The following is a 16,729-nucleotide window of genomic DNA, read 5'->3' on the forward strand; positions in this document are numbered from 1 at the left end:
CTGAGCCTCGACGGCCCGCGCCTGAGGGGGAAGGCGCGCGATGTCGGCTGCCATTTTGTTTGCTGGACGGACGATGAGCCGCAACTTTGCCGCCGCCGCCTTTTCCTTTTGGGCTTTGCTTGTGCTGTTCAGGGAAGCCGCGCCCCAAACCCTGTCCTCCCTAAATCTGACCGACGGTGAGCCTGGCCTCGCTCCGTCCTCGCAGGGCGTCGAGCTCGGCCGTTGATCGCCAAAGTGCTGCTTCGCACGGGGTAGCCTAACAGATCGAGCTTGAGGGGGAAAACCGTCACCGGAGCGCGCGGGAACCCTTCGCCGAGGGAACGCGAGGGCCCGACAAGGAGGCGTCCGCCGAGCTACCCTGCTGCCATTTATGCAACAGTGGTGGCTGTCGAAAGACCCATCACGATTGCATAAATAGGGGCGAAAGTGGGGGTGCCTCAGGCGTTTGCTCTCGGGACGAAAAATAATTGGGGACTACTACAACTTTGTCTGTGCAAAGTTGTATTCGTTCCCTTACGATCTTTGTCGATGTTGCAGCAACTAAGTTGCGGGCGTGTGATTCACTCCCTCTTCTTTACTTTTGAAATGAGCGAAGGAAATATAGTTAACCTTGGCGTGGCTACTGCCGTTTTCACCCTCTTAGTTCTGGTGTATTTTTTCTTGCACAACACACTGAACCATAAATTAACTAGAGAGACCGACTTTGTACAGGTAGGCTGAGGTAAAATTGACTAATAAATATATGGTCTATTCATACAACCTAAATAGTGATTCAGTTCCTCAAATCTTTCACTCTTGTTTCGTCTTTCTTGTAGAATGTGGTTTGTAAACTAACTGCTTAAAATATATGTTGCTAATTGAATGCTATTTCTTAGATGACTTACCTATTTTTCTTTGATTTCTAGACTGTGGAACAAGGCCTCTTATGAAAACTACAGCAACAGGGATTCGAATTGTAGGTGGACATGATGCTATGCTAGGAGCATGGCCTTGGCAAATTAGTCTTCAAGTTTATGCAATTGGTCTAGGATATGTCCATGTATGTGGTGGATCTTTAATTAATACAATCATAGTGTTGACAGCAGCCCACTGCATTAAAATATCAGAGTATGTACCTTTCCATTCTAATACTTTTTCTTTAATTGGGTGTAATAAATCTACTGCCCAAAGAAGTACTGACCAAATATATAATTATATATCAAAAATTGAGATTTAACATGCCTTTCCTAACTTTCGTAACTAAACAGAATTGAGTTCTGAAGCAGGTGTAGCTTCATACTACTTGTCAAGGATTTAATAAAGAAGAATATTTGTCAAGGATCATCACACAGAGATAGAATGTAGGGAGGAATTTTTGGTGCTTTCATCAGATTTGTTTAATTATTTGCCTGAAGCTTTTTCATATCCAATCCTAGAGTAATAAAAGACTCATGTTCAGAGTTACCAGGACAAACCTTATCATTTTAATGATAAATAGTTGTGTAAAAGGATAACACAAGAGAAAAATATTTTAAGTATTATAAACCATTTCCCCTTATTTTACTTATCTCTGCTTTACCATGTATTATATTCATTTTTTAAAATTTCTCTTTCCTCCAAATAACTCCTTTGCTATCCTATGATTTAACCAATCTGTTTTAGATGGCTAATCCAATTTCTTTATTTAAAACGTCTGGTTTTCACTTCCTCTAGCAACTCTGCTGGACAGCACTGAAAGGAGAAATCTTGCTCAGGCCATGAGGTCATCAAGCAAACATTTGTTACATAGAAGCCAAAAATGCCTACTGGAAGCTGAATCACTAATGTTCCTCCTTCACTGTTACAAGTTAGAGATGGCAAATATGTACTAAGATTAGTAGCCTTTGTTAGTTTGATTCCTTTTGAATTTGTCCATTCTCTTTTTTAAAATAATCTAAATCAGTGACTGTCACCTTCTGTTAAGTAATCACCTCCTCGCAAGGAAGTATATGTATATGTCCTAACGGCTTGTACACCCACTCCAAGCCTCTCTTCTTGCCTTCCCACCTTCTTGTATCTTCTCCTATAGCAGCCACATGCCTGCCAGCCTTTGATTGTTGGAAATTAACAGGAAGTTGTTAGGAGGTGCTCACTTAACGACCCAGAATATTCACCTCACAATGGCATTGTTGAATGTAGGTATTTCTGTCCAATGCAGTCACATTATGTTACAGTTTATGATCTCATCACTTAACTATGGAAATTCTAGTTCCAATTTCCATTGTAACTTGAGTACTACTTGTATTATATTTCTACTATTGTGTGGTTTACCATTCCTACAAAACAAACCAACGGTGAAATCTCACATTTCCTGTCAACACATTTGCAATTATATTCGTAAAAATATTTTTGTCTAGCCTTTTATGCCTCATACCCTTTCCGCCACACTACCTGTTTTCTTTTCCATTTACTCTCTCTAGCCTCATCCTTCCAATCTGTTAAGAATACATGTGAACTGAGTTTATAGAGAATTAATTACACCTGCCAACAAGTCTACTCTAGGGGAGTGCTACACTGAGCTCCAGCTCCTCCCTTTGCTGCTAAATTTCTCCTTATGTCTAAATAATACTTTGCTGTTCTTTGTGTATTGTCTTATTTCCCAACATCAAATATTTGTTTCAATTAGCTCTCATCTTATGAATCCCAAATGTTAAAGGTTCTCATTGTATTCTCATAAAGAGTATGAATTCTTTAAACATTACAGATGGTTCTCTATTAATTCTTCATGAAATATATATGTTTATTGTTTAATTTGTTCTTTGAGAGCCTAGAAACAATTTTATCTTCCTTGTTGAAATACTTGAGAGGAACCCCCCCCCTTTATATCTAATTCCTTTTAATAATGGCAGGGCTAGTATCTTGAAATATAACACTTGATTTCCATTTTAGTTTATCTTTCTTAGTCCATTTGCTGAATATTCTTTTTCCATCTGATTTTTTTACAAATATATTATCTCTTGGCTTTTGCAATTGATTGAACCTAAGAGAAGTGTCTCTATTGACACATTGCATATGAAAGCTTTAAATCTGATCATTTAAGTTTTAAATATCCAGTTAAATTAGCCCTTTCTGCATTTCCCCTAATTCCTATTAATTCTCAGAAAACATATGTTATAATTCTCTACTAGCCAAATCTAGTTTAGTGTCAGTAACATTTTCTGGACTTTTCCAATAACTAAACTCATTTTCCATAATGACAGCATATAGTGTGCTAGGTATTTGGAGATTTTCAAAACTTGAGAAGACAAATCTTTTAGTTTTTTATTAATTTGTTCAAACATACTTTGCGAATCCTTTCAAATCTAAATGTCTCATTTATCCATTTTTTGTTTAAGTTGCTTAATTGTATTTCCTATTAAATTATCCTCAAGGTTTTTTGAGCATCACTCAGCCTTCAGACCATTGACAGGGATTTTTCATTCTCTGTCATCTCTGTTTTACTGCCAGAGTGAGATGTTGTTTGAATCTCCTTAGTAATCTATGTAAGACTTAATTCTTTGCCATTTCAGGGGTTACCTTTCTTAGACATCTTTTTACTGTTAATATGGCCAAAGTCAGATATTAATAAAACATAAATGACAAAAATTATCAAGAAACCTGGGCTGTGAGAAAAGCAATATAGGCTCGCCATGCTGTCTTTTGCACTCACTTCCCCGCCATTGTTTTCCAAATCGGAGGGGTGGATTGATACATGCCTACATATGTAATTATTTTTCAACTAGCTGAAGGATGCAAGTGGTAACAGTTGTTTCAGCATTGGAGAATCAGAGTTAGAAGGTCAACTAAACCAAGCCCCCATTGAGTGCAAAAGCCACTACTGTAGACCGTCTTTGTTGGATAATCATCTGGCTTCTGTTTGAAGATCTCTAAAAAAAGATCTTTTCCCTGATAACCTCAGCTTATTTTTCCTCTGGGTATCTAGACATCTTTAAAACTGCCTTTTGGTGAGCCAACGTTATTAAAATAGAGTTCAAAGACACTTTTGATCTTAAAAATGTATTACAGGTTCTACTATTATAGTAAAAACAGAACATTTTAAGAAGTTTGTAAGAGTGATGTACTTACTTGTAGACTTTAAAAAGGGCTTAGATTGGAAAATGCTTTCATTGGCTATAAGTAATGCTGAGTATATGCTATCACCAGAGAGATCTATATAGATTTCCTATAAGCATCTAAGCAGTTATTGTGGGAAGCAGGATACTCAATTGGGTGGAGTGATAGTTGAGAAAGAATATTTTTTTTATTGGTAAAATTCTGTTATTTTCTGCAATGATCCTTGTTTTAGCCACATAATCCAATTTTAATCAGGATCTGTACTTAATGATTTATTGTTTACTGAGAATGGAATAAAAAAATGATTTCCATGTCATAGAAGTTATAAAATAGCAATGTAATAATAATAATCCATATAAACGTTTTGTTCTGTCCTAGGAACCCAGCCATTTGGAGGGTTGTAATTGGCTTGCATAATCTTAATGATAATTCTCATACAATAAAACGTCGGATTAAAGCTATCAATATACATCCTAATTATATGAGAGACACGTATGACAATGATATTGCCTTGATAACACTAGTCAGATCTATCAAATTCAATGATTATGCTCGTCCGATCTGCTTACCTGCCACAAATCTTTTGACAAGTCAACAGTATCCATGTTACATATCTGGATGGGGTAACACAAAGGAAAAAGGTATTTTTCTATTATTATTTCTGTGACATTTATATACAGACAATGTACAAACATCAGATTAAAAATTACTGTGCAACAAAAACTAAACAGGGTAAAAAGTTGTTAAAACGAGACAACACACCATAAACATCTCACTTTAGGATCCAGAGGGTTATTGAAATTTAGAACTTTTAATTTAAATTTAATTTAATTTAAAATTTAGAACAATTACATAACAAAACCCATTGCAATGAGGACCAAAAGCACAAGCTGTCAGTGAATGATGGATGGTGAGCAATTGGCCCAACTCCTTTTATACCTTAAAACCACAAACGTTTTACAACAGTAATCAGTTATCTTGCAGTAAGACTACTTTCGGTTCTTGTTCCAACCACAGCTTTCCCACATAACTCTTATGTGTTATTGCACAAATCAGATACTAGTACAAAAACAGTTCCATAATTCTCATTTAAGTTTCTGTGTTCTAAATAAAGAAATATGCAAGTTTGCAAAAGTGCAGTGTTGTGCAAAAAGCCACAGCTCTGATTACAAATATTACTACAGCAGGCAGAAGGCCTCAACTAAATCAATACACTTGATAATGTTATTATTCATCAAGGAGTTTTTTAGCAGATAACAATAACTTTCAATAAAATTATTTTTCTCACACAACCATACAATAAAAGTAAACATGTCACTATATTCGTCACAGTTGTTTTGGTTCTCTTTTAAAGTGTTAAGAATATTAAATTTCTGGCAAATGTTTTGCTGTTGCTATTCACTATTCGTGGCATTTCACATGTTTATAAGAAAACTAGGTTTAATTTATAGTTCAGAGAACGCTGAAAATCTTGGATAGTGAAATTAGGTTTTCACAAATATAGGGCACAGGAAGACTATTTTTATTTTGGCACTGGGCCTCTATCTGAGAAGTCTTGAATCTGCATTTATATGAAGGAAGCTAAATATGTAGAAGCAATTCTTTTCATCTTCCCTTCCCCCAAATGTTGAACAAGGTAACCTTCAGTCATTGGTGGGATTCAAATATATGAACGACTGGTTCCCTGTGCTGATGCTGCTTCCGGAAGTCCATTCTGGGCCTGGGCAGTAAAAAATTAGGTACCCGTTCTGCTGAAGTGGTGCAAACTGGCTGAATCCCACCACTGCCTTCAGTACAGAGAAAGGGCAGAAAGGAGCTCTATTAATAGCAGATTGCATCTGCCTCTGCGTGAACTAAAAAGTCCCCTTCAATTTAAGTTTTAACTCATGTGATGTACAAATACAATCATGCAGCTTTTTTTGCAGCAGTAGAGCAGTAGTTTGCCATTGCCTGTTTTTTAGGCCAGCACTATATGTACTACTGGTAGTCCTTGGTTAATTTGTTCAGCAACTGGTTGAAGTTGAAGTTAAAATGGCACTGAACAAGTGATAATTACAACTGGTTTTAAAGTTTATGGCTGTCCCAGCACCCCATGCTCATGTGATTGCAATCTGAATGTTCGGCAACTGGCTTACACTTATGAGGGTTGCAACTGTTCACCCATCATTATCTCTTCCACCCAGGAGCAGCCAGTTACCTGTATGGCAGCCTGCTTGTAATCTGTCTGGGTCTTGCACATTCCTGCTAGCTTCCCCACTAACTGGTTTTTGGAAGCTGGCAGGAAATTACAAGGAGTCAAAATTACATATTGACTTAATGATCCATGATCCTGGCTTAACAGCTGCAAGAGGAACTGAAGAGATTGCTGTCTCTAAATGATATGGTCATGTGCTGTCACACTTTACAACAGGATTGCTTAATGATGGAAATTCTGGGCCCAATTGCCTTTGTAACTTTAGAACTATAGTATTTATATACCAAACTGGCTGTCATTAGGTTAACTAGTGCTGCCATCTACTCCAGTGCTCTGTGAATTACAGCTTACCTAATTCAATGTCCTCTTGTATAGGCTTTTGAAATAGATAATATTGATTTTATTGATTTTATTACATTTATATACCGCCCTTTCCCGGAGGACTCAGGGCGGTTTACAGGGTAATTAAAAACCAAAAAATACAAAAGTTAAAAACCAAGTTTAAAAAAGATTAAATTTATCCCTGTATAAATAAAACCCCAATTAAAATAATTTAATCCTCAGCCTGGGCCAGAGAGCTCGAAGAGCCAGGTCTTCAGGCCCCGGCGGAATGAGTATATGATGGGAGCTTCAGCAAATGACAGCATGTGGATCACAGTGTCTGAGCTCAGAAGCTTAAAAAGATACTCAAATGGGAGATTTTCAAATACTAGTGCTGTAGGCTAGTGTGGGAAATCAAAAGATGTCTTAAGAAGAAGGAAGTAGGAAACCACTTTTGTACTGTTGCCAAGAAAATTGTGTGGACATCAGGAGTCAAACTCAAAGGCTTTACATAGACATGGTGAGGTTAGTTGCGTGAACTTGCATTGAAACCAAATTGATACCCTAATTGTACTCTTTAAAATATGAAATGGTTCTTACATGTTAAGTTTTCTAGGCTGTGAGCTCTGAAAGATAGCTCTTCCCTTTCAGTTCATTATAGGGATCAGTAGCAGCTCTTATTACTGTTAGATGAGGTCACTTTTGGCTGTCCAAACTACATTTAGTTCTGCTCCTGACCTTACTAATTAGCTTTGAGCAACCTGAACAGATTTCTTATCCACAAAGCATTTGCTTTTTTAATCTTACAAGCTAAAAGGATTGCCTATTTAGAATGTTGGTGAATCTGGCTACTTGTATTTCCCAGCATTTGAAACTAAAAAAACCATCAAAAGATTTCACTAGGGTTTAGCCTGCTAAAGATTAAACATAAGATCCATTACACAAAGTACCTTCAGCACCAAGAACAGCACACTTCATCCTCTTTATAATTTGCAGCATTTCTCTTAAAATGACAATGAAGCAAATGTAGTATGATGTAGCTAAATTAACAGTTCTAAACATTTTATTTCATTGCACTCTTTCCCCTTAGTTTTCTATTTCATAACTTCTCCCCATCCCATCAGGCATTCATTCTGCAACAAATAAACATACTTGGTCATAATTAGTCTACTTTTGTTAACTCTATCACTGTGTTGGGTATGTTCACTGCCTTGAATTTTTTGAAAAAAATAAAGGCAGGAGACGAATGAATAAATATACTTAATGCCATAATTACAAAAATAACATCTTTTTAAAATCTAGCCTAAAGCACTGGGGAGTAATTTGGCCCTGATTTTATTGATTCCTGTTTCATCCTTGTTGAACTCAGCCATGCTGACTGTACAAATAAGATTGAGCACAAAAATGAATTCATAAATTAAATCCTACACCATTACAAACTAACCACAAAAGGACAATTAAGCCTTTAAGATGTAACAATGAGAATAGAAATAATATAACAAAAATCTCAACAGCACTTACTGTTCTGTATAATCTTGAGTTCTAAGTTGGATGCCAAACAAAATTAGACACAACTCCTGAATACTAGAATGAATCTTGAAGATTATTTTGATCAGGAGTATGCTTTTTGGAGTGTTAAGTATAATGTAAGCTTGGTAGAATATATCAGAAAGGCTTAGTTCTCTTAAGTAATGACTGGTTTGTTTCACAATGTCATGATATATGTTTTACAGGTGAAAACAACTTAATATTACAAGAAGCTCAAGTAGATATTATTCCACAAAATATGTGTAATAAACCCAGCTGGTATGCTGGAACAATTACATTGAATATGGTCTGTGCTGGCTTTCCAGCTGGAGGTATTGATAGCTGCCAGGTAAAAAGAATTTTAGTTTAGATTATGTTGGCAAAGCTTGTTGTGCAGGTGCTTGGAGAATATAGTTTAATTACTCTTTATTACATATTATTACAATTTACCTATAGCCTGCTATTTCGTTACTGCATATTTCTTTACTATCTACAGTAGGCTCCTGATTTGGAACAGATTTTCTGACAGTCATTTTCTCAAAGAGTTCAGATCAGTTTCAGAAGAGAAACAGATCTTACCCTCATGCTAGCAATCTAAAAAATATACAAATGAAGGGAAGATGAGACTGATGTATTATTCAAAGTGGAAAGAATATGCTAGTGTTTAGACACCGTTCAGGAAGACTATACTTTCATTTTTTGAGTTCTCCCTTGAATAGTAGTTTGTGATACTTATTCCTTTGGCTAACGGATGGGGCCAAAATTATTTTTGTTGATGAATGGGATTAGAATAAGCTACCGTTCTGTTTTTCTGTCCCAGGAAAGAACCACTGAATTCTTAATGCGATAAAGTGGCCAAACAAGTTCCCAGTTCTCATTCTTTTCCTATCTGAAGTAAATATCTAAGTTGGGACCCCTCCAACCATAATAGAAACCTATGATCAAAATTACCTGGATATATTTCAGAGTAGCCATAAAAGAAATGTTTTTCTGGAGGTGCAGTATTCAGCAGAGATATGATACAGACAAAACCTAGATTTTTAAAAAATAATTAGGAATTATAATCATGGTTATTTTTCTTCCACTTATGCTATATTCTACAGTTCTTACAGTACAAAATTGAAAAATGAGAATAATTCTCCCCTCAGGGAAAATGTAAAAGACAACTCAGCCAACTGACTTGCAAAAAAAAAATGAAGGCACTGAGAAGTCATTTTCATATTATGCCAAGAAAATACATGGATGTAATAGTGATGATGATGATGTTGGAAGGAACCTTGGAAGTTATCTAGTCCAACCCCCTGCTCAGGCAGGAAACCCTATACCATTACAGACAAATGGCTGTCCAGTCTCTTCTTAAAAACTTCCAGTGTTGTGAGCATTCACCGCTTCTGGAGGCAGATTGTTCCATTGGTTAATTGTTCTAACTGTCAGGAAGTTTCTCCTTAGTTCTAGGCTGCTTCTCTCCTTGATTAGTTTCCATTCGTTGCTTCTTGTCCTGCCTTCAGGCGCTTGACTCCCTCTTCTTTGTGGCAGCCCCTGAGATATTGGAACACTGCTATTATGTCACCCCTTGCCCTTCTCTTCATTAAACTAAAGGTAAAGGTTCCCCCGCACATGCGTGCTAGTCGTTTCCGTCTCTAGGGGACGGTGCTCATCTCCGTTTCAAAGCCGAAGAGCCAGCGCTTGTCCGAGGATGTCTCCGTGGTCATGTGGCCAGCATGACTAGATGCCAAAGGCGCACGGAACGCTGTTACCTTCCCACCATAGTGGTCCCTATTTTTCTACTTGCATTTTTTATGTGCTTTCGAACTGCTAGGTTGGCAGAAGCTGGGACGAGTAATAGGCGCTCACTCTGTTACGCGGCACTCGGGATTCGACCCACCAAACTGCCGACCTTCTGATCGACAAGCTTAGCGTCGTAACACATACCCAATTCCAGCAACCATTCCTTATATGTTTTAGCCTCTAGTCGCCTAATCATCTTTGTTGCTGTTCTCTGTACTCTTTGTCCATGTACAGTCAGGTCCAGAAATATTGGGACATCGACACAATTCTAACATCTTTGGCTCTATACACCACCACAATGGATTTGGAATGAAACAAACACAATGTGCTTTAACTGCAGACTGTAAGCTTTGATTTGAGGGTATTTACATCCAACTCAGGTGAACGGTGTAGGAATTACAACAGTTGGCATATGTGCCTCCCACTTGGTAAGGGACCAATAGTAATGGGACAGAATAATAATCATAACTCAAACTTTCCCTTTTTAATACTTGGTTGCAAATCCTTTGCAGACAATCACAGCCTGAAGTCTGGAACGCATAGACATCACCAGACGCTGGGTTTTATCCCTGGTGATGCTCTGCAAGGCCTCTACTGCAAATATCTTCAGTTCCTGCTTGTTCTTGGGGCATTTTCCCTTCAGTTTTGTCTTCAGCAAGTGAAATGCATGCTCAATGGGATTCAGGTCAGGTGATTGACTTGACCATTGCATAACATTCCACTTCTGTCCCTTCATAAACTCTTTGGTTGCTTTTGTAGTATGCTTTGGGTCACTGTCCATCTGCACTGTGAAGCGCCGTCCAATGAGTTCTGCAGCATTTGGCTGAATGTGAGCAGATAATATTGCCCGAAACACGTCAGACTTCATCTTGCTGCTTTTGTCAGCAGTCACATCATCAATAAATACAAGAGAACCAGTTCCATTGGCAGCCATACATGCCCATGCCATGACACTACCACCACCATGCTTCACTGATGAGGTGGTATGCTTAGGATCATGAGCAGTTCCTTTCCTTGTCCATACTCTTCGCTTCCCATCACTCTGGTACAAGTTGATCTTGGTCTCATCTGTCCATAGGATGTTGTTCCAGAACTGTGAAGGCTTTTTTAGATGTCATTTGGCAAACTCTAATCTGGCCTTCCTGTTTTTGAGGCTCACCAATGGTTTACATCTTGTGGTGAACCCTCTGTATTCACTCTGGTGAAGTCTTCTCTTGATTGTTGACTTTGACACACATACACCTACCTCCTGGAGAGTGTTCTTGATCTGGCCAACTGTTGTGAAGGGTGTTTTCTTCACCAGGGAAAGAATTCTTCGGTCATCCACCACAGTTGTTTTCTGTGGTCTCACGGGTCTTTTGGTGTTGCTGAGCTCACTGGTGCATTCCTTCTTTTTGAGAATGTTCCAAACAGTTGTTTTGGCCACGCCTAATGTTCTTGCTATCTCTCTGATGGGTTTGTTTTGTTCCTTCAGCCTAATGATGGCTTGCTTCACTGATAGTGACTGCTCTTTGGATCTCATCTTGAGAGTTGACAGCAACGGATTCCAAATGCAAATAGCACACTTAAAATGAACTCTGGGCCTTTTATCTGCATATTGTAATTGGGGTAATGAGGGAATATCACATACCTGGCCATGGAACAGCTGAGAAGCCAATTGTCCCATTACTATTGGTCCCTTACCAAGTGGGAGATACAGATGCAAACTGTTGTAATTCCTACACCGTTCACCCGAGTTGGATGTAAATACCCTCAAATTAAAGGTGACAGTCTGCAGTTAAAGCACATTGTGTTTGTTTCATTCCAAATCCATTGTGGTGGTGTATAGAGCCAAAGTTGTTAGAATTGTGTCGATGTCCCAATATTTCTGGACCTGACTGTAAGTCAGAGGTTCCAAACCAGGGTTGCTCACACTCCCTGGGGGTGCGAGACAATATTCCAGGGGGTGCCAAAACTTAGGTTTAGAAGTTTCAAAAGTTTCAAATTATATGCATAATTTGTTATTTCATACTTTTGTAAGGGGTGCGAGAATATATTTATTATTTATTTATTTTATTTTATTTTATTTTATTATTACATTTATATACCGCCCTTTCCTGAAGGACTCAGGGCGGTTTACAGGGGGATTAAAAAACCAAGATACAAAAGTTAAAAACAAATTTTAAAAAAATTATATTTGTCCCTGCATAAATAAAACCCCAGTTAAAATAAGAGTAATCCTCAGCCTGGGCCAGAGAGCTCGAAGAGCCAGGACTTCAGGCCCCGGCGGAATGAACAGAGGTCAGGGGCAGTCCTCAGCTCCACTGGCAGCTGGTTCCAAAGGGCAGGCGCCCCCACTGAGAAGGCCCTATCCCTGGGTGTTACCCACGGGCAATCTCTTACCGGTGGCACCCTGAGAAGACCCTCCCTGTGGGAGCGCACTGGACGAAGGGAACTTGATGCCGGCAGCAGGTGTTCCCTCAGATATCCCGGACCCAAGCCATTTAGGGCTTTATAGGTCATCACCAGCACCTTGAATCTCACCCAGAGGGCAACCGGAAGCCAATGCAGCTCGCGGAGTAGAGGTGTTACATGGGAGTATCGGGAAACCCCCATCACAACTCGCGCGGCCGCATTCTGCACCAGCTGAAGCCTCCGAGTGGTCCTTAAGGGCAGCCCCATGTAGAGAGCGTTGCAGTAGTCTAAACGGGAGGTCACGAGCGCATGGGTGACTGTGCGTAGGGCATCTCGGTCCAGATAGGGTCGCAACTGGCGCACCAGGCGAACCTGGGCAAAAGCCCCCCTGGTCACGGCTCCTATATGGTCTTCAAAATTGAGTCGTGAATCCAGGAGGACGCCCAAGTTGCGAGCCCTATCAACGGGGGGTAACACCTCACCCCCCATCGTTTGAGATGGAATAGTCTGGTTGACCCGAGATGCCGATATGCACAGCCACTCAGTCTTGGCGGGATGGAGACGAAGCCTGTTTCTCCCCATCCAGACCTGGACCGCCTCCAGGCACCGGGACATCACGGCGAGGGCATCGCTGGGTTGGTTCGGGGTGGAAAGAAAAAGTTGGGTATCATCAGCGTACTGATGATACCCCACCCCGAAACCACGAATGATCTCACCCAGCAGCTTCATATAGATGTTGAACAGGAGGGGCGAGAGAACCGACCCCTGAGGAACTCCACAAATGAGAGGCCTCGGGGCGGATCTCTGCCCTCCCGTCAACACCGACTGCGAACGGCCCAGGAGATAGGAGGAGAACCACCGTAAAACAGTGCCTCCCACTCCCAACCCCCTGAGACGCCGCAGTAGGATACCATGGTCGATGGTATCAAAAGCCGCTGAGAGATCTAATAGGACCAGGACAGAGGAACAACCCCTGTCCCGAGCCCTCCAGAGATCATTCACCAGCGCGACCAATGCCGTCTCCGTGCTGTATCCGGGCCTGAAACCCGATTGGTACGGGTCCAGATAATCAGTTTCCTCCAGGAACAGAGGAAGCTGATGCGCCACCACACTCTCAACAACCTTTGCCAAAAAGCGAAGGTTGGAGACTGGACAATAGTTATTTAAAACAGCCGGGTCCAGGGCAGGCTTCTTGAGGAGGGGTCTCACCACCGCCTCCTTCAAGGCGGCAGGGAAGACACCTCCTTCAAAGAAGCAGTTATTACTGTGTGGAACCAGCCTCGTGTCCCCTCCCGGGCCGCATAAGCTAATTTAATTTATTGAGATTTTTATACCGCCCTTCTCCCAGAGGGACTCAGGGCGGTTCACAGGGCGTAAATATAAATAACAATACAAACATTAAAAGACAATTAAATCAAGGCCCAAGTTAAAACAAGAATAATAAAACAAGCCTATAAAAACCCATGTACCCCCATCAGGCCAGACCCGCTAGTTCAAATAAATGGGTCTTCAACCCGCGACGGAAGGATCGGAGGTCTGATGCCATCCGGAGCTCAACCGGCAGTTGGTTCCATAACGCCGGAGCACCCACAGAGAAGGCCCTCCCCCTGGGGGCCACCAGTCGACATTCCTTGACAGGAGGCACCCTGAGGAGGCCCTCTCTGTGGGCGCGCACAGGGCGGAGGGGAGTCGACGCCGGCAGCAGGTGGTCCTCGAGGTATCGCGGACCCATGCCATGTAGGGACTTAAAGATCATAACCAAAACCTTGAACCTTAGCTAGCCAGGAGGGGCATGGATCCAACAAACAGGTGGTGGTGCTCAGCCTCCCCATGATCCTGTCCACATCATCAGGGGAAACAGGATCAAACTCAGTCCAGATAACATGCTCAAGACCATCCGATTCCTCCACATCAGACTCTGCTCAGTCAGAGTCCAGACCGGTCCGGATCTGAGCGATTTTGTCCGCCATTGATGACTAAACTCCTCGGCTCGTCCCCGTAAGGGATCATCCCTCACCTCCTGATTAAGGAGTGAGCGAGTTACCCTAAACAGGGCGGCCGGGCGATTATCTGCAGACGGGATAAGGGCAGCAAAGTAGTTAGACTTCGCCGTCCTTATTGCCGCAAGATAAGACCTTATAAAGGATATAAGAAGCATTCTAGGGGTGGGAGCCGCTGATGTAAGTCATCGGGGTGGATGAATTAAAAGTGAATTGATATAAGAAGAGGACTATCCTGAAAGATTAGTAAAGTCAAAATGCTATTTGGAACTCCTGAAAATCCTGAATTTTCTAAGTCTACTATATTGTTACAATTTCATTTTTTCAGCATTATCAATTATTGAAAAATGAACCTAGAAACTGACTTAATATCTTAACATAACTTGCTTACCTGCCAGGATATAATTTGCTTTTTCAAGATCAATCAAATAACCCCCAACTTTGCACTACGTGAAACAATACTTATGGTTTGACTTAATTCCTTAAAAATTGCTGCTTTTACAGCATAGTAGCAAACTTTATAGGAAAATTAGAATTTATTTTGTTTCCGTTCTGTATATTTAGACTACTTACCTGTCTCCAAAATAGACAATTTGAAAATAAAGGGTAAGGTGATTTGTCTTCATTAGCCATGTATAAAATGCTTTCTTATGATAGCTAAAACTGGATGATAGATTACATACTCCTAGATACATAGTTTGATTTTTGGGCAAGCCTACTGAGCAGGTAGCTGATTTTCCAAGAAATTATATCTAATTGGCCTACTTTGTGTATTACCAAACTATAGTAAGATTGCTTGGGTTTTCCAGATTTATTTTTCCTAGAAAATTTTCTTTTCCCCCCTAGTATTTTCTTTTGATAATTGATATCTGTTGCTTCCTAAAACTTAAAAACATAGTATTGGCTTTTTCTGTTCCAGGGAGACAGCGGTGGTCCTCTTTCATGCTACCTTCCAACCACTACAAAGTTTTATTTGATAGGAATTACCAGCTTTGGCTATGGCTGTGGTCGCCCAAGACATCCAGGAGTTTATGTCAGGACAATTAATTATATAAGTTGGATAAACAATTATTTACAGAGTAAAATTGTAACTGTGGAACTTCATTGCCTCTTGAACTTTTTAATTGTGTGGTGGACAGTCTTCCATATTCTGTAAAATGGCAGTTTCTTTCCATTGTATGCAGTAAATTTGTATTGCTCTTTAAATGTATTTGTTTTTCTTGGAAACAATACCATTATCAAAAATTGCTTTTTAAAAATGCCCATATAATTTAAATCTGCCTTCCATCATATTTACGTTTGGTCTATGTTTAATATCTTTCCAAAAACACTAAAATATGAAAATGAAGTCAGTTCTTAAATAAACATTATAACAATCATATACATGATTAGTGAATTTTAAACAAATGTACCCTAAATTTATATTTTTCATTGTGAAGGATAAATTATGTTTGTAAAAAGATACTAGATAATTAAGAGTATTTTCAAATAAAGTATTCTGAAGTTATTTTGATACTCCACTGTATTTCTTTTAAACCCTATAGAGTATTTCTTTGGAAAAAATCATGAAGATGTAAAAATTGAATTTTTTTAGACATGAATCTCCCACAAACATGTGATTTTATCTTTGGATTTGAAATATGAAAAAGTGTGATCAATAACAATTGCTGGGTCTGTTTATTCTGCAAGATAAACTTTATATATTTCCTAACAACTGTATAAATGATTCAAATATATGCATTAAAATATAGATGTTTTCTATACAAAAAAAATCCCTCTTTGAGGCAGATAGGTGGTTTAAAAAAGTGAAATATAAATAATAAATATGCATGTGAATAAAATGGGTACAACCTAGAGGCTTAAATAAAGTCTTTTTGAGTGCGGCAATTTAATTTTTTGATAAATATGCAAAATAATTAAAAACAAACTTGCTGATATGTGGAATTATCAACAATTCTCCAGATAATTGAAATGGTACTTGGAGATCACATACCGCAGACATTATCATGGGAAGGGACAAGAACACAGCTGTCTTAAATGTATACCAAACAAGTTGATGCAGGGTTGTGATCTTAACCTGATATAACACTTTTGATACCAAAAATGGGGCACATAGGAGAAACATGAATGTATAGGAGGGTAAACAAATGAGAAGACTGAGTAAAGGGGGAGAGAGTGAAAAATAATCCAAAGTCATAAAATGTGAAAATATTTAAATCATTCTTTGCTATTATGTTTTAAGGCACATTTTGACTTTGTCAATATATTGCATGTTATGTGTCTTCTAGCTGGTGGGGTATAGGCAAAAGTATCTTGGCTTGCAGATTAGGTTTTGGACCTCTACTAGCTTGCAAAGAACAATGTGAGGATGCTTGGATAAAATTGGAGTGTCCATGGGCTCAAGCATTCCTTTCCTGTTAATATTACTGGAAAC

General features: G+C 39.4%; 1 protein-coding gene across 1 annotated transcript; it reads left to right on the plus strand.

The window, feature by feature from the left end:
• Positions 1-40: 40 nt before the first annotated feature.
• LOC308662835 (transmembrane protease serine 12-like) lies at positions 41-15,451 on the plus strand (the record flags this gene model as incomplete). The annotated part of the gene is made up of 5 exons (XM_081318979.1): positions 41-176; positions 906-1,107; positions 4,450-4,712; positions 8,320-8,462; positions 15,215-15,451. The coding sequence occupies 5 exons, from the start codon at positions 41-43 to the stop codon at positions 15,449-15,451; spliced, it is 981 nt and encodes a 326-aa protein (XP_081175105.1).
• Positions 15,452-16,729: the final 1,278 nt, after the last annotated feature.

The sequence above is a fragment of the Vipera berus genome (genome assembly GCF_964194415.1).
Source record: "Vipera berus genome assembly, chromosome: 2".
NCBI classification, from domain to species: domain Eukaryota; kingdom Metazoa; phylum Chordata; class Lepidosauria; order Squamata; family Viperidae; genus Vipera; species Vipera berus.